Source organism: Notamacropus eugenii, chromosome 4, assembly GCF_028372415.1.
Source record: "Notamacropus eugenii isolate mMacEug1 chromosome 4, mMacEug1.pri_v2, whole genome shotgun sequence".
NCBI lineage: Eukaryota > Metazoa > Chordata > Mammalia > Diprotodontia > Macropodidae > Notamacropus > Notamacropus eugenii.
In genome coordinates this window covers 288,866,663-288,890,815 of record NC_092875.1, presented here as the reverse complement: position 1 = coordinate 288,890,815, position 24,153 = coordinate 288,866,663, and the positions used below count along the sequence as shown (strand labels likewise).

At 37.0% G+C, this 24,153-nt stretch overlaps 1 protein-coding gene across 5 annotated transcripts in view; it reads right to left on the bottom strand.

The window, feature by feature from the left end:
• The window catches only part of C4H8orf34 (chromosome 4 C8orf34 homolog), a 451,431-nt gene that overhangs the window by 300,125 nt on the left and 127,153 nt on the right, over positions 1 to 24,153 (bottom strand). For all 5 annotated transcript variants that reach the window (XM_072604793.1, XM_072604790.1, XM_072604789.1 and 2 more), the window contains one exon: positions 24,104 to 24,132. In XM_072604793.1, the coding sequence (XP_072460894.1) occupies positions 24,104 to 24,132 (29 nt within the window). The remainder of the gene's footprint in view (positions 1 to 24,103; positions 24,133 to 24,153) is intronic.

Sequence of the window (24,153 nt, the reverse complement as noted above, 5' to 3'; positions counted from 1 at the left end):
ATCAAGACTGTGAGCCAAGACAACTCCAAAGGACTCAGGATGAAAAATTCTAGCCACCTACAGAGAGAACTGATGAAGTCTGAGTGCATATTAAAACATACTTTTCACTTTATTTTCTTGCCTTTTATTTTTATTCAATATGGAAAATATGGAAATATGATATATTTTAATGGGTGCAGGCAAGACTGGAGGGAGGGTAAGAACTTAGAATTCAAAATTTTTTAAAAATTAGTGTTAAAATACAAAAAAATTCAAAAAAGAAAATGATCAGGAAGAGATGAATCACACGGATGTTTATGTAGGTAGTTTGGAATTGACTTATATTTTGTCCTATTTGCTAAAAATTTAGGGTGTCTGACTTTCATTCAGTACTGTGAATAAAATAAGTTAAGTGGTATTGTCTAAATGAAAGAAATTAACAGTCCTTTTCATGCTTTCAAATTAGAGAAGTCAAAATGCAGAAAATTGACTTGTCTAATGACTGATATAAAGCTGGTAAAATTAATTCCAAATAATTCAACAAACATTAATAAATGCTTACTCTGTGCAAGACAGTGTCAGATGCTAGGAATACAGAAAGATAAAATAGACTTCAATTTCAATTCTGTTGAAAGCATACTACATGTGAAAAAAATGAATAAAAGAGAAATTGAGAAGAGAGAGAGAGCATTAACAATAGAAAGAATTGGGGAAGATTTCATAAAGTGGCCCCTGACCGGGACCTAGGGCAAGAAAGAAAAGGTTTTGTAGAAATGGAGAAAAGGAAGCACTTGTTTTCCTTTTCCTGATTATTTCTAATTTGTCTTGAATATAGGTTGTTCATATCTTGTTTGCATAATATTGAACTGTGAGCTCCTTTAAAGCAGGGACTGTTTCTTTTTTATTTGTTTGTTTATTTTTTGGTTTTGTTTTTATTTGTTTTTCATTGCATGCCCTGTGCTTAGCACAATGCTGGGCACATTAGATGCTTAATGAATGTTCATTGACATAGTTGTCATAGCTGTTTATTGACAAGCTGTTGGAACAGCTTGTGCAAATGCACAGAGGCAGGAAATTGAGAATCAGGTTTGGAGAATGATTATTAGTTTAATTTCACTGGAATGTATTGTTTAGAAAGAGTAATATAGAATAAGTCTCAAAGATGAGATGGGAGTCACACTAAGCCTTAAATGTCTGACTGAAGAGGTTACAGTTTGTCCTACGTGCAACAGGAGGACAGTGAAGATTTTGTGAGCACACTAGTGATGTAGTTGACCTGCGTAATGATTTGATTTCTGACAAAATTCTAAAACATATTTTTAAAGAGATGATTAGTGAATATTTAACTAGGAAAACAGTAATCCCACGGATTCATCAAGAACGGATTATGTGAAAGTAACCTCATTTCCTTTTTTTTTTGATAGGATCACTAGGTTAATAAATCAGAGAAATAATATAGATATAGTTTACCTAAGCATCTGACAAGGCCCCATCTTCTATTTCATGGACAAGATAGAGGAAAGTGTGTCAGATGATAGTATATTTAGGTGGATTTGGAACAAGCTGATCAACTGAATTCAGAGAATGGACATTAATGGTTCCATCAGCCAGTAAGGAGATCCTAGATGGAGTGCCTCAGAGGGCAATATTTGGGCCTGTACTGTTTAAGATGTTTATCAGTGATTTGAATGAAGGCCCAGAAGACATGTTTATCAAATTTATAGCTGACACCAACAGGGTAAAGATAGACAATGCATTAGATAACTGTAACAGCAAGCACCATGATACACATCCAGGCACAGGTTCTGAGATCTGCTTTTCTAAGGAAAGCAACTTAAAAAGGGGTCAACATACTACTTTAATTACATATATCAACTGAGAAAATACAAGCAGAGAAATCAAGACCAATGGACAGGACTTCTAACTGTCGGACCATAAACAACACATACATCACAGATCAACAGACAGATCCAACTGTTTGACCATTACATACATAGTTACCAGAGAGAGAAGCACCAACATTTGAGTTTTCAAAGCCTAGGGGCTTCTTCATGGCTACCCAAAGTCTCATCTGGCACATGAACTTTCTTCCAATAAGTGAGCCCCAAGGCAAAACCTTACCTCAAAGTATACACACACACACACATATGTATATATATATGTATATATATATACACACACACACAGACACTTATGTATGTATAGTGTGTATATATATATGTATGTATGTATATGTGTGTGTCTCTGTGTGTGTGTGTACACACTTTCCTGAGCCATAAGGCATTACAGCCTCCCTACTTCAGTGCCTAATTAACAAAAGGCGTGAAAACCTTCAAGCAAGCAAACCTTCCCATAAGCAAACTTTCCCTATGAGCAAGCTCCTCCCTCAATGGGCTCCACAAGAGGCCTATGAATGGGCAGGGGAGATCTTTAACTCTCTTAACATAAATCCCATTAACATTACAATAACAAACTAAAGATGCATAGAGATATCACTAGGCTAGAATGTAAAGGACAAAGTCATAAGATGAAACGCAATAGTTATAAAGATCATTTCAAGGAATCAACTGCTCAAGTAGATTAAGGAGCTATTGCTGGAAAACAGTTCATATGCACCAGTCGTAGGTCTTTTAGTAGAATACAAGCTAAATGCAAGTCAACAGTAAGATGTTCATTTCAATTCAACAAATGTATACATATGTGTCTGTATAACGTGTCTATATATAGTGCCTACAGTATACAAGGTACTATGGTAAGTATTGGAGATTGAATAACCAAAACTAAATATTCCCTGTCCTCTAGGTGTTAATATTCTACTAGAAATATATAGCATATATTAAGAAAAATGGGTACAAAATAATTTCAGGAAGGAGAGAGTACTAAAAATTAGTACAGAGTAAAGGATGTCAGCGAAGGATTAATGCAGGAGATGATAACTGTGCTGTGCCTTGAAGATATCTAGGTATTTTAATAGGCAAAGATGAAGAGGGAGAATATTCCAGACATTTGGAACATATCACCTTTGCCAGGGTAAACAGGCAGATGATATTTAAAGAATTACTAGACGGCCAACTTACTCAAAATCTAGAGTATAACTGTAAAAAATGTCTGGCAGTGCTGGTAAAAGCTAGTTTGTACAAGGATTTAAATGTCTAGATGAAGAATATGTACTTTATACTAGCTGTAATAGGGAAAAAATGAGGGTGATATATAATCAGACTTCTGACTTACAAAGATTACTTTGTCAGCTGTGCAGAAGATGGATTAGAGAAGGGAGGTAATAAGGACCTGATCCAGGGTGGTGGCTACATGACCAGTCAGAAGGGATGGATGTGAGAGTTGTTGTAGAGGTGAAATAAATAAAAGGTTATATCTCACTGGATATTGGGGTGAGGTAAGAGGGCTGAGAAGCAGGAAAAATCAAGAAAAATCCAGAGGTTTTGTGTTTGGCAAGATAGTGATATCCCTAACAAAAATGAGAATTTTGGAGGAGGGGTGGATTTGAGGAAAAGATAGTTTGTATAATGAAAATTTGAGATGGAAATTCTAATGAAGTATTCATATAGAAATGTCTGGTAGGCAGGAGAAATATAGCATTCCACTTTATAAGAAAAATGAGTGCTAGGTTTGCAAGTTACCTTATGTGGATCATTGAAACCATGGAAACTAATGAACTAATGAGAAAGAGAGGGAGGGTGAGATGGATGGAGGGGGAAAGAGGGAGAGAGGAGAAAGAGGAGCAAGAGGAAGGAAGAGGTAGAAGATTTGGGGAAAGGAGAAGAGAGGAGAGAAGAGGGAATGGGAGGGGAGAAGAGGAGAAAACAGAAGCAAGGAGGAGAGGAAAGGGGGATAGGAGAGGAGAGAAAAGGGAAAGATGGGGAGAGGAGAGGGTCCAGGTAAGAACTTAAGGAATCAAGAATACTTATTAGGTAGGACATAAATGTTGATCTAAGAAAGGAGAATGAAAAGGAAGAGTCAGGTCAGTAGGAGGGAGGAATTAAAGCAGAGATATGCAACAGAAACCAAGGGAAGAGAGAATGCCCAGGAAGGGGAATGGTCAACAATGTCAAAAGCTTTAGACAGCTCAAAAAAAAAAAAAATGAAGGCTGAGGAAAAAGTAATTATAATGCTAAGAGATCATTGATAGCCTTAGTAGTGCAATGATGCTATTTAGATGTAAAAGCCGATGGAATCTTGAGCTGCATTAAGAGAAGCATAGTGTCTAAGACTAGGGGAACTAGGGGTGATAGTCCCACTGCATTTTGCTCTCATCAGCTGAAATCTGAAGTACTGAGGTCAGTTTCTTGGTGGAAGATTTTTAAAAGAACTGTGATAAGTTGGAGACTTCCCTGAAAAGGGCAACTGAGATAAGGAAGATTCTTAAGATTATGCCATATGAGGATAATTTTAAAAACCTGAAAATATTTAGCCTTGAATAGAAAAGTGAGGTTCATGAAGAAAAGGGGTGAGGTAATGTTAATTGTCTTTAAGCCTTTGAAGGGCTGAAATGAAACAATCTACTTGGCCCCAAAAGGCAGATACAGAAGCAATAGCTGGAAAGGAAAAAGAGAATTTAAGTTTGATTAAGGGAAAACTTCCTAACAATTAAAGTCACTCAAAAATGGAATTGATTGTCTCAAGAGGAAATGGGATCTTTGTTGTGTGATATCTTTAAGCAAAAGCTTGATGATCCGTTGCTGAGTATATTAAGAGGAAGGAGATTATTGCTCAGGAACTGATTGGACTAGATGATTTTTGAGATTACTTTTGACTAAGATCTGTGATTAGAAATGCCTATGCTAGGTGCTTCACAGGGCTATTGTGACAATCAAATAAGATCACAAGAGGAAAACAATTTATAATCATAAATTGTTATATAGACATAAGGAATTTCCCCTTATGATCAAGGTATTACTGGTGGGGAAAAAGGATAGTAAAATGCTGCTAGAAAACAAAACAATTGCTTTGCTACGCAGATGCAGTTAATTCAGAGTTTTATTTTAGCTTACAAATAGGATGATAGCAATAAATGTAGCACAGAGACATGCATATGTTGACTAAAATCTGTAAGATGAAATTGAAACTGAGATTTGGAGTCTCAGGGCACAATGCTTTGCTACGATAAACGCGAGGTTTTGTTTACATGGATGCCACCAATGCACCAACAAATTTGTTCAGGTTCATGAGTTATTGTAGATGAAAAAATCAATCCCTCATTAGCCAACCTTCTGGCGATGAATATCTCTCTAAACTGAGCTACATTATTCTTTATGGAAGAGAAACAAGATGAGTCTATATCTAAACTGTAATTGGCATAGCTTTTAACACATGGTCACGTAAAAGATAAAATAGACAATTTTGATTAGATAAAATTGAAAATCTTTTGCATAGACGTGATGCATCTATAATATGAAGGGACATGGCCAACTAGAGAAAAATACTTGTAACAAATATTTCTGATAAGGATTTAAAATTCAAGATATACAGACACTAGCAGCAAAGATGTGTTAGTAAATGTTTAACAACTAGTTCTCAACACACACAACACAGTTTAATCTGCATTATTAGAATTTTTTCCATTACTTAAGTAAATAGAGTCAACAAAACAACAAACCAATCCCTGATTTGTTGCCAATTTCTGAAGTATAAATGTTCACGATGAAAATTTTAAAATTATCTCTTGTGAGACTTTTCAAGTTGGCCCCAGCATATCACATATACAGAAATATATAAGACCAAAAGCAATTCCACAATATAAAAGGGGTCAAAGGATATGAAGAAACAGTTCTCAAAAGAAGTATTGCTAACAAATGTCAACCATACAAAAGAATTCTCCAAATCACTAGTAGTAAGAAAGATGTACGCAGAAACAATCCTGAGGTAGCACCTCATACCCAGTAATTTGGCAAAGATGACAAAAGATGGGAACAGTCAGTATTTTAAGTGTTCTGGAAAGACAGGCATATAAAAACATTGCTAGTGAACCTGTGACTTAGTACAACTGTTCTACAAAGCAAGTTGGAATCATTCAAATAAGAAGACTAAATGCTCATACCTCCTGACCCAGGAATTTCCATTCTGGACATATATCCAAATGGAGGGTTTTGCCAGAAAGGAAACCTACATATACAGCAAAATATTTGCTTTTTGTGATAGTGAGGAGGTAGAAGCAAAATAGATGTACATCCATTGTGGAAGGGTTAACAAACTCATAGTATGTGAATGAAATGGAATACTACTGCTTTGTAAAATACGATAAATATGATGAATACGGAGAAGCATAGAAATTCCAACATGAAACTATGTAACATGAAGTGGAAAACAACATACAAAATGACTCTAAACAACGTAAAATAAAGAACAACCATCACAAAACAATCAAAAATGGATGTCCAACTGTATCAGCAAGGACCCCTGGCATACCCACGAGGGCCTGCTACACAGGTTCTTAGATCCGCTTCTCTAAAAGGAAAGCAACTTCTGAGGGGTCAACAATCATTTTAATCAAGCACATACATCATTCACTTAGTTGAGGGGAAAATGTCGGCACCCTGAACATCAGAGAAAACACAAAGACGTCAACAGACAGGGCTTCCAATCGTCTGACCATAGGCAATACAAACAAAGTTACCAGAGAGAGAAGCACCAACTTCTGGGTTTTTAAAGGAGGTGCTCCTTAGCAGCTACCCAGAGTCTTGTCTGGCCAAACAAACACTTCCAATGAGTAAGGCCCAAAGTACAACCTCACTGCAGAGTATTTATACATGTTTCAGAGCCATAGGGCATCACAGCCCTTGAGAACCAGTGACTCATTAGAAATTAAGAAAAGGTATGGGCCTCCCCTAATCAAACTTCTGTTAATAGACAAGCCCATCAATGGTAGGGAAGATCTTTAGCTCTCATTAGCATTACACAAATTTCTCTTGTCAAAATGGCAGACTGACAGAGGAACTGTCTGGAGCTCTCTTAAATTTTCTTCCAAATACCTTGAAGAAGACCTTAGAACCAGTTTAGGAGTGGAGAAGCCACTTACCAGCCCAGGACACCTTGGAGACTCAATAGGAAAGGTCTGTCTCATTGGGGTAAGAGGGAAGCACAGTAGACATAAACAGGCTGCACTCCAGGGGGCCTACAGTGTGGGGATCTAAGCCTGGGGCAAACCACCCTACCTCCATGTAAATCAACAGCTAGAGACTAGCCAGCAATCCTTACAGACCAGCAGCATAGCAAGACCCCACCCTCAGTGTAGGTCATCAGTGAGGCCTTGCCCCCATTGCTGGTCAACAGCTAAGCCCTGTCCCCCGAGGTAGGCTGACAGTGAGGTGCAACTCCTGGGGCAGGACAACAGCTAGGCCCCACCAACAGAGCACGTCAGTGGTGAGGTCCTGCCCTAGGACAAACCAGTAGAAAGGCTCTACTTCCAGTGAAAGCCATCAGTTAAGTCCCAAAGTCTGGTGTAAGCCAGCAGCAAGGCCCCAAACTCCGGTACAAGAAGCTTGAGAAAGTGCAGGAACAGAGCCCAACTGTTACATAAAAGTACAAAGTAACAAAGTATATAGAAAAAAATGACCAAAAGAAAAAGGAATTTGATCATAGAAAGTGACAATGAGGATCAAGGCACAAACTTAGAAAAGAACAAGAACGTCTAAAATGGTAATATGAAAAGCCTCAAAAAGAAGTGTAAATTGATCATAGGCTGAAAAAGAACTCCTGGAAGAACTCACAGAGTTTCAAAAAGTAAATAAGAGAAATAGAAAAAAACTTGGAAAAGAAATGAAAGTAATGCAAGAGAATCATGAAGAAGGAATCCACAACTTGGAAAAAGAAAAACAAGAAAAATAGAAAAACAATATACAAAAATTCACCAAAGAAAATAGGTCCTTAATAAATGTAATTGGCCCAATGGAAAAGGAGATACAAAAATTCCCTGAAGAAAAAAAATCCTTAGAAAGTAAAATTGACTAAATGGAAAAGGAGATACAAAAACTCACTGAAGAAAATAATTCCTTACTATGCCCATCGGGCTATAAAAATATAAAACCTTTGACCCAGAAATACCACTTCTAGGATTATATCCTAAAGAGATCATAGAAATGGGAAAAGGACCCACATGTAAAAAAGTATTTATAGCAGTTCTTTTTGTAGTGGTCAAGAACTGGAAATCAAGGGGATGCCCATCAACTGGGGAATGGTGGAACAAGCGATGGTATATGAATGTGATGCATACTATTGTGCTATAAGAAACAATGAGCAGACAGACCAGAAAATCTGGAAAGGCTTATGTGAACTGATGCTGGGCAAAATGAACAGAAACAAGAGAATACTGTATCCAGTAATAGCCGCATTATGCAATGAATGACTTTGATAGACTTAGCTCTTCTCAGCAAAGATCCAAGACAACTCCAAGACTCATGATGGAAAATGTTACACACATCCAGAGGAAGATGTATGGAATCTGAATGCAGATGGAGGCATACTATTCCCTCTCCTTTTGCTGTTGTTGTGGTTTTTCTTTCTTGTGGTTTCTCCCATTCATTCTAATTCTTCTTCACAACATAACTAATGTGAAAACATTTAATAAGACTCTGTATGTAGATCCTTTATCAGATTGCATGCCATCTTAGGAAAAGGGAAGGGAAGAGAGGTGGAGAAAATTTTAAATGAAAAAGCTTATGGAAGTGAATGTTGAAAACTAAAATTAAATAAATTCATTTAAAGAAAAAAAGAATAATTCCCTAAAAATTAGAATTGGACAAGTGAAAGTTAGTGACTTGTGAGATACTAAGAAATGATAAAACAAAAGAAAAGAGAATGAAAAAACAGAAGAAAATATGAAATTTCTCATTGGACAAACAACTGATCTGGAAAACGTATCCAGGAGAGATAAGTTAAGACTTATTGGACTACCTGAAAGCCACAATCAAAAAAAGAGCCTAGATATCACATTTCAAGAAATTATCAAGGAAAACTCCCCTGATATTCTAGAACCAGACAGCAAAATAGAAATTTAAAGTATTCACCAGAAAAGATGGTGGAGAAAAGCCAGGAATTTTCCTGAGTTCTCCCCAATTTCCCTCAAAATAACTTTAAATTAAGCCTCAAAAGCCATTCTGGAGTGACAGAATACACAAAAGAATAAGGTGAAGAAAGCTTCCATCCAAGATAACTTAGAAAGACAGCAGGGCAACTCTGTTTCACTTAAGTAAAAGGGGAGCACGGCCCAGAGCAGGCAACATTCAGGCAATCCAGCAAGAATCCTTAAGCCCCACCACAGTTAAGCAATCTGGCTCAGTAGGTCAGCAGCAGAATGAACCAGCTGTGAGGCCTCTAGCTTGGATGCAGCATATGAGCTGCTGCCTCTGAGGTCTGGTGCAACAGGCCTGAGTAGGCCAGGCAATTCTAGTACAAAAGGTAAGCTGCCACAGCAAGGGGCAGTGTCCCCTGTGCCCTAGGAGCAGAACCCAACTTTAAAACTCAAAAAATAGGATGAAAAATGAGCAAAAAGTTAAAAATCTCTGACTGTAGAAAGCTATTATGGCAACAGAGAAGATCAAAAGACAAGCTCAGAAAAATACAACAATATCAAAATGCTTAACCTAAAAAAAAAATACAAATTGGTCTGAAGCCCAAAAAGTGCTCCTGGAAAAGCACAAAAATTATTTTAAAACTTAAATAAGAGAGATAGAAGGAAAATTGGGAAAAGAAATGAGAATTATGTGTGAGAATCATGAAAAAAGAGTCAACAACTTGGGAAAGGAAGCAAAAAAATTGACTAAAGAAAACAAGTCCTTAAAAAGTAGAATTGATGTAATGCTAATGAGATTAAAGATCTTCCTCACTCATTAATGGGAAGATGTGTAGGAAAGTCTACACCTTTTGTTAATGAGGCACTGGTTCTCAAAGACAGATGCCTTCTGGCTCTGAGGTGAGGTTTTGCTTTAAGGCTTACTCAATGTCAGCATCTGTTTGGCCAGGTGAGACTCTGGGCAGCTACTAATGGGCGCCCTGACTTAAAACCCAGATGTTGGTGCTTCTCTGTCTGGTAACTACTTATGTATGGTCAGACAGTTATCTGTCTGTTGGTCTGTCAGACAGTTGGAAGCCTTGTCTGTTGGTTGACCTTTGTTTTTCTGTTTGTATTTTTTCTGAAGTTCAGGGTGCTGGCTTTTTCCCCTGAACTAAGTGAATGATATATGTGTTTGGTTAAAGTAATTGTTGACCCCTCAAAAGTTGCCTTTAGCAAAGCAGATCAAAGAACCTGTGACAGCAGACTCTCCTATGTATGTCAGGGTGTTTGCTTTTACAATCGGCCACTTAGAAAAGGGAATAGAAAAGCTGAAGAAAGCAATTTTTTAAAAATTAGAATTGGGCAAGTAGAAGCTAATAACTCTATGATACATCAAGAATCAGTCAAACAGCGGAGCCAAGATGGCGAAGTAGGCGGAGCCAAGATGGCTAAGTAGAAAGACGCACATACACATAGCTCCGAACACACAAACCACAGAACGGCTAGAGGGGACCAAGCCAGGGCGAATTCTGCACCCAGAGACCACAGAGTATTGGAGCGAGGGAGATTTCTGCTCTGGAGAGACCTGCGGACCTCTCGCAGGGGGTCCTTCGCGCCGTGGACTGGGCGCCAGGACGGGGAGCGGAGTGTGGCCCTACCGCGGCCGGGACACTGAGGGAAGGAGATCCGAGAGGGCTACGGGGACAGGATCTCCAGCGGCCACGCGGGTCCCCCTACCCACAGAGGGACCTGCAAACCTCTCGCAAAAGGTCCGTCGCGCTGCAGACGCGGAGCCCAGCCTGGACCTGCGGTGGCGGCGGCGGCGGCGGCGGCCACGGATCCGAGAGGCACTGATCTGAGAGGGCTCTGGAGTCGGGATCTTCAGCGGCTGCACAGGGCCCCCACCAACAGGTGACTGACGGGGGTGGGTGAGAGAATCTCTTTGGCGGGTTGAGAGGGGAGTGGGGTGCCCCCATGGCTTGGGCCCCCCCGGGAGGTGGGGGCTGAGAGGCGGCTGCGGACGGGGGCTCCCCAAACGGGCAGGAGCCTGGATCCATTGTGGAAGGTCTGTGCATAAACCCCCAGAGGGAACTGTGCCTGAGAGGTGGCCCTGCCCCTGACCACCTGAACTTAATTCTCACACTGAATAGCAGCCCTGCCCCAGCCAAAAATCCTAAGGCGGGAAGCAGCATTTGAATCTCAGTCCCCAAACGCTGGCTGGGAGGACCAGGAGGCGAGGTGGGTGTGAGGAGAACATTCAGAGGTCAGGCCACTGGTTGGAGAAAATGCCAAGAAAAGGGAAAAGAAATAAAACTATTGAAGGGTACTTTATCGGAGAAAAGACACTTCCTCCCTTCCTTTCTGATGGGGAAGAAAAATGCTTGCCATCAGGCAAAGACACAGAAATCGAGGATTCTGTGTCCCAACCCACCCAATGGGCTCGGGCCATGAAAGAGCTCAAGAGGAATTTTGAAAATCAAGTTAGAGAGGTGGAGGAAAGACTGGGAAGGGAAATGAGAGGGATGAGGGAGAAGCATGAAAAGCAGATCAGCTCCCTGCTAAAGGAGAACCAAAAAAATCTTGAAGAAATTGGCACCTTGAGAACTAGCCTAACTCAGCTGGCAAGGGAGGTGCAAGGGGCCAATGAGGAGAAGAATGCTTTCAAAAGCAGAATTAACCAAATGGAAAAGGAGATTCAAAAGCTCACTGAAGAAAATAGATCTTTCAAAACTGGAATGGTACGGATGGACGCTAAGGACTTTTCGAGAAAGACAGATATCTCAGAACATACCGCGCAGATTCGAAAAATGGAAGATAATGTGGAATATCTTATTGGAAAAACAACTGACCTGGAAAATAGAATCAGGAGAGACAATGTAAAAATTCTGGGACTACCTGAAAACCATGATCAAAAGAAGAGCCTAGACATCATCTTCCATGAAATTATCAAGGAAAACTGCCCTGAGATTCTAGAACCAGAAGGCAAAATAAATATTCAAGGAATCCGCAGAACACCGCATGAAAGAGATCCAAAAAGAGAAACTCCTAGGAGCATTGTGGGCAAATTCCAGAATTCCCAGGTGAAAGAGAAAATATTGCAAGCAGCTAGAAAGAAACAATTCAAGTATTGTGGAAATACAATCAGGATAGCACAAGATCTGGCACCCTCTACATTGAGGGATAGAAGGGAATGGAATAGGATATTCCAGAAGTCAAAGGAACTAGGACTGAAGCCAAGAATCACCTACCTAGCAAAACTGAGTATAATACTTCAGGAGAAAAAATGGTCTTTCAATGAAATAGAAGACTTTCAAATTTTCCTGATGAAAAGACCAGAGCTGGAAAGAAAATTTGACTTTCTAACACAAGAATGAAGAGAACCATGAAAAGGTGAACAGCAAAGAGAAATCATAAGGGACTTACTAAAGTTGAACTGTTTATATTCCTACATGGAAAGACAATATTTATAACTCTTGAAACATTTCAGTATCTGGGCACTGGGTGGGAGTACACACACACACACACACATGCACACACGCACACATACATAGAGACAGAGAGCACAGAGTGAATTGAAGAGGATGGGATCATATATTTAAAAAAAAATGAAATCAAGCAGTGAGAGAGAAATATTGGGAGGAGAAAGGGAGAAGTTATATGGGGCAAATTATCTCTCATAAAAGAGGCAAGCAAAAGACTTATTAGTGGTGGGATAAAGAGGGGAGGCAAGAGAAAAACATGAGGTCTACTCTCATCACATTCCACTAAAGGAAAGAATATAATGCACACTCATTTTGATAGGAAAACCTATCTCATAATAAAGGAGAGTGGGGGACAGGGGCACAAGCAGTGTGGGGGGGAGGATGGAGGCGAGGGTATGGGGAGGAGAATGCAATATGAGGTCAACACTCATGGGGAGGGAAAGGACCATAAGAAAATAGAAGTAAAGGGGGACAGGATAGGATGGAGGGAAATATAGTTAGTCCTATACAACACAACTAGTATGGAAATCATTTGCAAAACTAAACAGATATGGCCTATATTGAATTGCCTGTCTTTTAAGGGGAAGGGGTGGAGAGGGAGGGAGCTAAGGAGGTTGGAACTCAAAGTGTTAGGACCAAATGTAATGTTCTTACCACTGGGTAACAAGAAATACAGGTTAAGGGGTCAAGAAAGCTATCTGGTCCTACAGGACAAAAGAGAAGACAGAGACAAGGGCAGGGAGGGAGGATAGAGGAGAGAGCAGATAGGTCACAGGGGCAATTAGAAAGCTCGGGTTTGGGTGGGGGGGAGGGGAGAAAAGGGGAGAAAATTTGTAACCCAAAATTGTGTGAAAATAAATGTTAAAAATTAATAAAAAAAAAAATAAAAATAAATAAATAAATAAATAAAAACATTAAAAAAAAAAAAGAATCAGTCAAACAGAATCAAAAGAATGAAAAAAAATAGAAAAAAAATACCTCACTGGAAAAACAACTGATCTGGAAAATATATCTAGGAAAGGTAATTTAAGAAGTACTGGAATACCTGAAAGCCATCATAAAAAAATTAAGAGCCTGGACATCACTTTTCAAGAAATTATCAAGAAAAACTGTTCTGATATCCTAGAAATAAAGGGTAAAATAGTAATTCAAAGAATTCACCAATCACCTCCTGTAAGAGACCTCAAAATGAAAACTTCCAAGAGCATTACAGCCAAATTTCAGAACTCTCAGATCAAGTAGAAAATATTACAAGTACCCAGAAAGAAACAATTCAAATACTGAAGAGCCACAGTCATTATTACACAGGATTTAGCAGCTTCTACTTTTAGAATATGATATTCTAGAAGACAAAGGAGCTTGGATTATAACCAAGAATCATTTACCCAGAAAAATTGAGCATAATCTTTCAGGGGGAAAATGTATATTCAATAAAGTAGGGAACTTTAAAATATTCCTGATGAAAAGACTAGAGCTGAAAAGAAAATTGGATTTTCAAATAACAAGATTCAAGAGAAGCATAAAAAACATAAATAGGAAAAAAATACCATGTTATTCAATAAGGTTAAACTGTTTATATTCTTACATGGAAAGATGATACTTATAACTCTCAAAAACTTTATCTTTATTAGAGAAGTTAGAAGGAGTAGGTGTGTTCATCCTTTGTTGCCAAAGAAGACCATGCCATCAGAGAAATAATGACATGACTTGCACTTGACTTTGTTTTGAGTGAGGGAGGGCTGTGCAGGTCACCAGCCTCACTTCTTCTCCAGAGCCATCTGAATCCAGTGACCAGATATTCATCAGGATGACTGGAGATGACCCAGGATGAGGCAATTGGTGTTAGGTGACTTGCCTAAGGTCATACAGTTAGTGAGTGCCAAGTGTCTGAGGTAAGATTTAAACTCAGGTCCTCTTGACTCCTGCACCAGTGCTTTATCCACTGCACCACCTAGCTGCCCCTAGAAGGAATATACATAGACAGAGGATGTAGGTATAAGTTAACTTTCATAGGATGATATAAAAAAAGTTAAGGGGTAAAAAAGTGGACTCCACTGGGAGAAAAGGAAAAGGAGAGGCAGAATGGGGCAAATTCTATTACATGAAGAGGCACAAAAGACCCATTATAGTGGAGGGAAATAAGGATGGGAGGGGGAGTATTCTTTGAACCTTACTCCCATCAGATTTGACTCAAAGAGGGAATAATATACACACTCAGTTGAGCACAGAAATCTATCTTACCCTATAGGGGGAAGTAGGAGGAGAGGGGGTCAAAAAAGAGGGTAGAGATAGAAGCTGGGGATGGATTGAGGGATGCAGAAGGCAGGAGCAAAACACTGGTGAAAAGGGACAGAGTGAATGGAGAGAAAGAAAAAAGCATAAACAGGAAGAAAATAGGCTGGAGGGAAATACATCATTAGTAATCATAACTATGAATGTGAATGGGATGAACTCTTCTATGAAACAAAAGTGGATAGCAGAGTGCATTAAAAACCTACAATATGTTGTTTACAAGAAATACATTTGAAGCAGAGAGACACACAGAGTACAGGTAAAAGGCTGGAGCAGAATATATTATGCTTTAACTGAATAGTAGCAATCATGATCTCAGACAAAGAAAAATCAAAATAGATCAAATTAAAAGATACAAGGAAGGAAATTACATCTTAATAAAAGGTACTATAAATAATAAAGTAATATCAATACTACATATGTACACACCAAATGTTATAGCACCCAAATTTCTAAAGGAGAAGTTGAATGAGTTACAGGAGGAAAGAGGCAGCAAAACTATATCAGTGGGGCACCTCAACTTTCCCTCTCAGAACCAGATAAATCTAACCACAAAATTAAACAATAAAGAAGTTAAGGAGGGGAATATAATTTTGGAAAAGTTAGATATGTTAAGCCTCTGGAGAAAAATGGACTGAGATAGAATCAAATGCTCCTGTTTTCTCAGGGGCACATGCCACCTACACACACACACACACACACACACACACACACACACACACCATGCACATGCACACACACATGCACACAAACATGACCACTCATTAGGGCATAAAAATCTCATAATCAAATGCAGAAATATTAAGTGCATCCTTTTCAGATAATGTTACAATAAAAGTTATATTTAAAAAAGAGTCATGGAAAGATAGATTAAAAATTAACTGAAATCTAAATGATTTTATCCTAAAGAATGAGTGGGTCAAAGAACAGATCATAGATACAATTGATAATTTCATAAAAGAAAATGACAACAATAAGCCAACATACCAAAATTTATGGGATGCAGATGGTACTTAGAGGAAATATTATATCATCTCTAACTGCTTACATTAATAAAATAAATAGCAGAACAATGAATTGGAATGCAACTTTAAAATCTATCTAAAAAACAAATTAAAAATTCCCAATTAAACACCAAATTAGAAATCCTGAAAATCAAAAGAGGGATTAACAAAATTACAAGTAAGAAAATTACTAAGCTGATAAATAAAAACAAGAGCTGGTTTTATGAGAAAACCAATGAACTAGATAAACCATCGGTTAATTTGATTTTAAAAAAAGAAAGAACAAAACCAAATTACCAGTATCAAAAATGAAAAGGGTAAATTCACCACCAGTGAAAAGGAAATTAGGAGCTATTTTGCCCAAATGTATACAAATAAATCTGACAATCTAAGTGACATGGATGAATATTTACAAAATGTAAATTGCTTAGACCAACAGAAGAGGAAATAGATTACTTAACCCCATTTTAGGAAAAGAAACTCAACAAGTGGACTTCCTAATTAAAAACTGCCATAGCCAGATGGATTTACAAGTGAATTCTACCAAATATTTAAAGAAAAATTGATTTAAATGCTACATAAATTATTTGGGACAATAGGCAGAGAAGGAATCTTACCAATCCCTTTTATGAACCAAATATGGTGCTGATACTTATACCAGTGAGAGCCAAAACAGAGAAGGAAAGCTATACAACAATTTTCCTCGGGAATACTGATGCAAAAAATGCTAAAGAAAATACAAACAAAGAGATTACAGCAATTTATCAAAAGGATCATACACTATGGCCAGGTGGAATTTATACCAGAAATGCAGGACTGGTTCAACATGAGAAAACTATCAGCAAAACTATCAGCATTGACCAAAGAAATAGCAAAGCCAACAAAAATCATATGATTATCTCGAAAGACATAGAAAAAGCTTTTGACACAATATAGCAGCCATTCCTAAAAACTGTAGAGAGCATAAGAATAAATGGAGCTTTCCTTAAAATGATAAGGAATATCTATCTGAGAATATTAGAAAGCATTATCTGTAATGGAGATAAGCTAGAAGCCTTCCCAATAAGATCATGGGTGAAGCAAGGATGCCTATTATCCTCACTATTATTCATTATAATACTAGAAGTGTTAGCTTTAGCAATAAGAGACGAAAAATAAATTGAAGGAATTAGAATAGGCAATGAGGAAACAAAACTACCACTCTTTACAGATGATATGATGGTATACTTTAAGAATGCTAGAGATTCAACTAAAAATTATTTGAAATAATTAACAACTTCAACAGATTTGTAGGATACAAAATAAACCCACATGAATGGTCAGCATTTCTACATGTTACCAACAAAAGAGAAAGAAACAGAGAAATTCTATTTACAATAACTGTAGTCAATATAAAATACTTGGGAATCTACCTGTCAAGACAAACTCAGGAACTATATGAACACAATTACAAAACACTTTCCACAGAAAGTCAGATCTAAATATTTGGAAAAATATTGACTATTCATGGGTATGACAAGCCAACATAATAAAAATGGCAATTCTATCTAAATTAATCTACTTATTCATGACAAACCAATCAAACTACAAAAATTACTTTATAGAGTTAGAAAAAATAATAGCAAAATTCATCTGGAAGAACAAAAGTTCAAAAATATTGGGGGAATCAATAAAAAAATGTGAAGGAAGATGGCCTAGCTATACCAAATCACAAACTGTGTTATAAAGTGGTAATTATTGAATCAATGTTGTACTGGCTAAGAAATAGAGTAGTGAATCAATGAAATAGATTAAGTACACAATACATTGTAGTAAATGACCACAGTAATTTAATGTTTGATGGAAACAAATAATCAAGCTTTGGGGGCAAAACTCATTTTTTGTTTGTTTGTTACTAAAACTGCTGGAAAAAATTAGAAAACGTTATGGCAGAAACAAGATATAGATCAACATCTCAAATTGTATTCCAAGATATGTTCAAAATGGCTACATGATTTAGACATAAATGGGTGATACCAGGAGCAAATGAGAAGAGCAAGGAATAATTTGGCTGTCAAATCTGTGGATAACAGAGGGATTTAGGACAAATAAAATATAGAAAAAATTATGAAATATAAAATGGATCATTTTGATTGTATAAAGTTAAAAAGGTATTGCACAAACAAGAACAATGCAACCAAAATTAGAAGGAAAGTAGAAAACTGTGGCAGGGGGAAATGGGGATGGGTTATATCAAGTAATTCTGATAAAGGCCTCGAAGTGGATCAAATTTATAAACATACAAGTCCTAAAACTGATAAATGGTCAATGGATATCAAAGCTATCTGTAGTCATATAAAAAATGCTCTAAATCACTGTTGATTAGATAAATGCAAATTAAAACAACATTGAGGTACCAACTCACACCCATCAGATTGGCTAATATGACAAAAAAGGAAAATGATAAATGTTGGAGTGGATATAGGAAAACTGAAACACTAATGCACTCTTGGTGGAGTTGTGAACTGACCCAATATTTCTGGAGAGCAACGTGCTGTCCATAACCTTTGATCCAGCAATACCCCTACTAGGTTTATATTCCAAAGAGATACAAAAGAAAGGGAAAAGAATATATTTGTACAAAAAATATTTATAGCAGCTCTTTTTGTGCAGACTAAGAACTGAAAATTGAGAGAATGCCCAACAATTGGGAAATGGCTGAACAAGTTGTGCTATATGATTATAATGGTATATTATTGTGTTATAAGAAATGGCACACAGGATGATTTCAGAAAAAAAAAAAACACCTGGAAAGACTTGCATGAACTAAATGAAGTGAGCAGAACCAGGACATTATACACAGTAACAGCAATATTGTATGATGAAAAATATGATTTAGCTATTCTCAGAAATACAATGATCGAAGACACTCCCAAAGGATTCATGATGAAAAATGTCATCTGCCTCCAGAGAAAGAACTGATGTCATCTGAATACAGACTGAAGCATAATATTTTTCTTTCTCTGCTTTCCTTTGTTCTCTCTCTCTCTCTCTCTCTCTCTCTCTCTCTCTCTCTCTCTCTCTCTCTCTCTCTCTCTTCCACAAAGTGACTAATATGGAAATGTTCTACATGGTTGCTCATTTATAACCTATATCAAATTGCTTACCATTTCAGAGAAGGAAGAGGAGAGGGAAGAGGATAGAATTTGGAAATCAAAACAATTTTTAAAAAAAAATGTTAAAAATTGTTTTTACATATAATTTGGGGAAAATAAAGTATTATTAAAAATGTCACAAATCATAAAAGATTAGATGATTATATAGATATACATATATTTAGCATTTATTCTACTTTTTATTTATTCAATAGCTCTTTGGCATGGATTTTCTTTGAGATGTGAAGATCTATGCCTTCCAATCGTTTGAGATTATTTTCTAAGTCCTTCCATAGGACATTTTCTTCCTTCAGCACTTAGCATGGCGCTTAGTAATTAGTTAATATATATTGAATTGAATTGCTAAGCTACATTTTATATGTACATATATAGACATTGTATACAGTATACATACATTGTGTGTGTATATATACACACATATATATATAGCCCATACATATACATACTATACACACATACATGCACATATATATATATATATATATATATATATATATATATATAGACAAATGTAACCTAAAAGTTGTTAGAAGGTATTTTTTTCAAACAGATCACTATACATCTATTACACAAGTACTTCTGTGCCTGCTTCCATGTTTATCAAGCAGTTCATCATGCACAGCACAAATTATGTGACTGTCTTTCTAATTATTAGGACTTCTTCCATGTAAAATACCTTGTTATTTTAAACACATGGTACATAAAAATATTGATCAAATTCTGTGTTTTAATCAGAATTCCTTTTATATGTACTGATGAGTGACACAAAATTGGGTAAGACTATCTGAACAATTCAAATAAAGCCATGGATAACATGCCAAAGTAAAAAATTCAGCAGAGATATAATACAGTAAAGAATGACAACCGGGGGGAAAATGTATATTACTTTGGTTCAAGTACATGAGAAAATGAAAGGAAACTGAAAGAAGCCGAGGTTGCTTTGGGTCTGAAAGGGAGAAAGAGAAGGCATGTCTTGTCAGGAAATATTCTCTCCTAGGATGCTGCTATTTGGGGAAAGTTACAAGGGGAAACTAACTGCAAGTCAAAGAAGTTATTTTAGAATAAAAGAAAGTAGCTTTAGAGCTGGTGCATGTGATTGATAGTTTGAGAGATGAACCTAGGAGCTTTGGGCAGAGGAGCATGAAAGGAGTCAGAAACTAGAGGGAGAGGATGTTGGATGTGTATTCAAGTGTGATTAAAGGGTGCTCTGGGAATTAATTTATACATGATTAAAGAGTGCATTAATAAATGTAGGCTGAGTTTAGAGAAGATGCTCAAAGGAATTTGAGAACTTCAACAGTGCATTTGGGAGTTGGCATAAAAACAATAGAAGTGGCCTGGGAGTGAATATGAAACAATGATTTACTGAGCAGTTGGTTCATTAACTGGTTTGCTTAGCACAGTGTCTGGAACATAGTAAGTAGTTAATAAAAACTTGTTGACTGACTGACTGGTAGTTATTCACTCTGTCCACTCTACACAATGTCTGCCCAGGCGTGTTGTAAAGCTCAAATGAGATAATGGATATAAAGCATCTTGTAGACCTTAAAGAAGAGCAGCTACGTGGCACAGAGTAGGATCAAATATTAAACCTGGAGGCAGGAAGACTCATCTTTCTGAGTTCAAACCCAGCTTCAGACACTCAATAGCTTTGGAAGCCACTTAACCCTGTTTGCCTCAGTTTCCTTACCTCTAAAATGAGATGGAGAAGGAAATGGCAAACCACTCCAGTCATGAAAACTTAGATATAACTAAAAAATGACTAGACAACAACAAAAACTTTAAAGAACTTCAAAAATGCTAGTTATTGTAATTTGTTATTAGCCTATAGTCACCAGGCCTCCATTCTAATGATGACTTTTCTACTGAACTGCTGAGCTCAAGCAGAGTTAATAGATCAATACAGGGGTGTTCTGGTGAATGTTTAACAACCAGGATCTCTAGAGTAAAAAATATGCATTCATACTTTTAAGTTTAAACTACCTTATTAATATGTTCTTTGTTTAGACAATTGGAAACAACAATAAATCCCCCTGATCTATAGCATTTGCTTATTTCTGAAGTATAAATACTCTCACTAAACACCTAACAGTTTCCTACTAATTCTAATAGAGTTGCTCCACCTTTCAGAGATTTCCTGGTTTGTGCTTTAGAAAGCCAGAGTCTAGAGGTGATTGGGTACCCTAGGGCAATCATAATCATGACAGAACATATGAACAGGACAATGGGAATTCAACAACAATAATAGCTATCATTCATATAGCCTTTTAAGGTAGTAAAGTGCTTTACAAAGATTATCTAATTTTATCCTTACAAAAACCCTAGAAGGTAGGTGTCATCATTGTCCTCCATTTTTACAGATGAGGAAAGTGAGGTAAGTAGAAGTCAAGTGATTTGTCTAGGGTCACATAGCTAGTAAGTGTCTAAGATAGGATTTGAGCTCCTGTCCTCCTCCTGACTCCAAGTCCAGGGCTCTTCCCAAAGCATTGCCTAGTGTAATGGCAAGTAAAATAGGATATTTTGCTGTTTTTGTTTTGTTGTAATCAAGAAGTATATGCCTCCCTTTGAATGTGATTAAGGAGTATCTTTCCCACCCTTTGTCAGGCCCGGGAAGATTTGTAAGAAGGTCCATGACTTTTGTTAATGAAACACTGGTTCTCAAGGGATGTGATGTCTTCTGACTCTAAAAAATATATAAAGCCTCTGAGGGTGAGGCTTTATTTTGGGGTTTAGTTTTTGTAACAAGGTTTGAGTGCCAGATGAGGACTCTGGGAAGCTGCTAAGGAGCCTCCAGGCTTTGAAAACCCAAATGTCGCACTTCCCTCTCTGGCAACTATGGTCAGACAGCTGTACCTGCCTGTTGAATTACGGTCAGGCAGAGGAAGCCATGTCTGTTGATTACTTTGGGGCTTACTAACTGGAAGTGTTTGTTTGGCCAGATGAGGACTCTGGGAAGCCCCTAAAGGAGATCCCTGGCTTTGAGAACCCAGATGTAGGACTTCTCTCTCTGCTAACAATGGTCAGACAGCTGGAACTGTCTGTTGGATTCAGGCAGAGGAAGCCATGCCTGTTGACTTTTAAGTGCTCTGTATTTTCTTTGAAGTTCATGGTGTGGAGTCTCCTGAACTAGGTGAATGATACATGTGCTTGATTAAAGGAATGAAAAATGTTTTAATTTTAGTGTTTAATTTTAATTTATGTTTAATTTTAATGTTTAAATTTTAATTTAATCACTTGATTAAAGTGATTGTTAACCCCTCAAAAGTTGCCTTTTCTTTTATGAATGCAGATGTAAGAACCTGTTATAGCAGGCCCCCCTATGTATGTTGGGGTGCTTACTGATAAACCTAGCTATTATGTTCTGTATGTGGTACTCCTCTCCAAAAATATCAGATTGTCTTCTTTTCCTACTCACATTTAGGCATATTCAAAATGCTCATTATTGATGATATAACAAGACTGTGCTTGTTAAATGCACACAGTCAATTTTGAAAGAATTTATAGTAGTATCTGCTTGTTTAATCATCAAAGGTCCTATTTATAGTTCAGACCTCACACAGCAACGTTGTATATGTGAATCTATGTTCTACAGCACATCTTGCGTATTGAATCCAGATCATGACATGACACAGATATGTTACAACAACTTGTTTACAGGGAAATTTTACTTCAATAGAGCTCTGGGGGAGGGAAGGAATAGTAGAGAGGGTAGTCTTTAAAATAATAGTTTAGTACAAAACAGAAAAATCAACATGAGAGAGGAACTTGATGTGTAGGAACTCAATTGGAGATAGAAGCAAGTTTTTTGTTCTAATAAATTACTCCTTTATTTAACAAATAATAATTGTTATTACTACTATTAATAGCTAGCATTTAGATGGAACTTTAATGTTTGCAAAATACTTTATAAATGTCAATTCACTTTATCCTCACAACAGCTCTGAGAGGTAGTATTAATCCTATTTTAAAGATGAGAAAACTGAAATAAACAAGTCAGATGATTTGCCTAGAGTTATCGAGCCAGTATCTATGGCCAGATTTGAAATCAGGTCTTCCAGCCTGCTGATTCAAGAAGTAGGTACTAGACGAAGAATACAAAGATAAATAAGGGGGCAGCTAGGTGGTACAGTGGATAGAGTACTGGCCTTGGAATCAGGAGGACCTGAGTTCAAATCTGGTCCCAGACACTTACTAGCTGTGTGACCCTGGGCAAGTCACTTGACCCTGATTGTCTCCAAAATAAACAAATAAATAAATAAGAAATGCCTATACACCTCATAAGCCTACAATCTTGCAGGGAAAGCAAGTCATATTCTCAAATATAGATAATATAATAATAGTGTAGCCTAATGCTATATAACTGATTCAAAAAGAATTGAGAGAAGGAAACATTCATTGCCAGCGGGCAATACCTATACCTACCTTGTCTTTTCAACTTCTGTGCTACTTTTATGCTCTCTCCTATTTCCCAATCTCCATTTTATTTCTTTTTTTGGTAACTGACTCAACCTTCAATGCCCAAATCAAATGCTACTGCCTACATAGAGTCATCCTGGTAAAGAAATGATTGTGTGCTCTCTAAATTCTTAAAATACTTATGTATATATCGGGTATGTGGCACTTAGAATACTATATTATTATATTATGCTTATTTGAGGATATTATATTTTCCATGAAACATCACACACTGTTCAATATTAATGCGTTCTGCATTTAGCATTCTTTCACTATAACTTTTTCCCTTTCAGATGAATTTTCAATAAGTAGGCTTCTGCCAAGGGTCATATTGATAAATGCTCTTCTATGTCATATTTTATTGCTTAAGTATCAATTAAATTTTGTCAAACATAATGCAATGATATCATTGTGCCAAATTAATTTTACTTTATCCAGGATGTACACTGATCCAAATGTTAGCTGATAAAATATTTCTGCAACTAGAATTCATGGAGGTTAAAGTTCAAAGAAATAAGTTACATATTCATATGCCAAACTTTGACATTCATAATTTATGCAATCACTTTAACCTAAATGCTTCAAACATACATTTTCCAAATCAAGACAAATTTTAAACATCTTTACCTCCAAAAATTAAGTTTTTTTACAGCAGTTTTCACAGTGTTGACAACTAACAGAAACATCACATCTATTTGTATATTTTAGTAAGAGCTCACTTTAGCTTACCTTATCAAGTTCATCTGATATAGCAATGCCTGAAATAACAAAAAAGATTA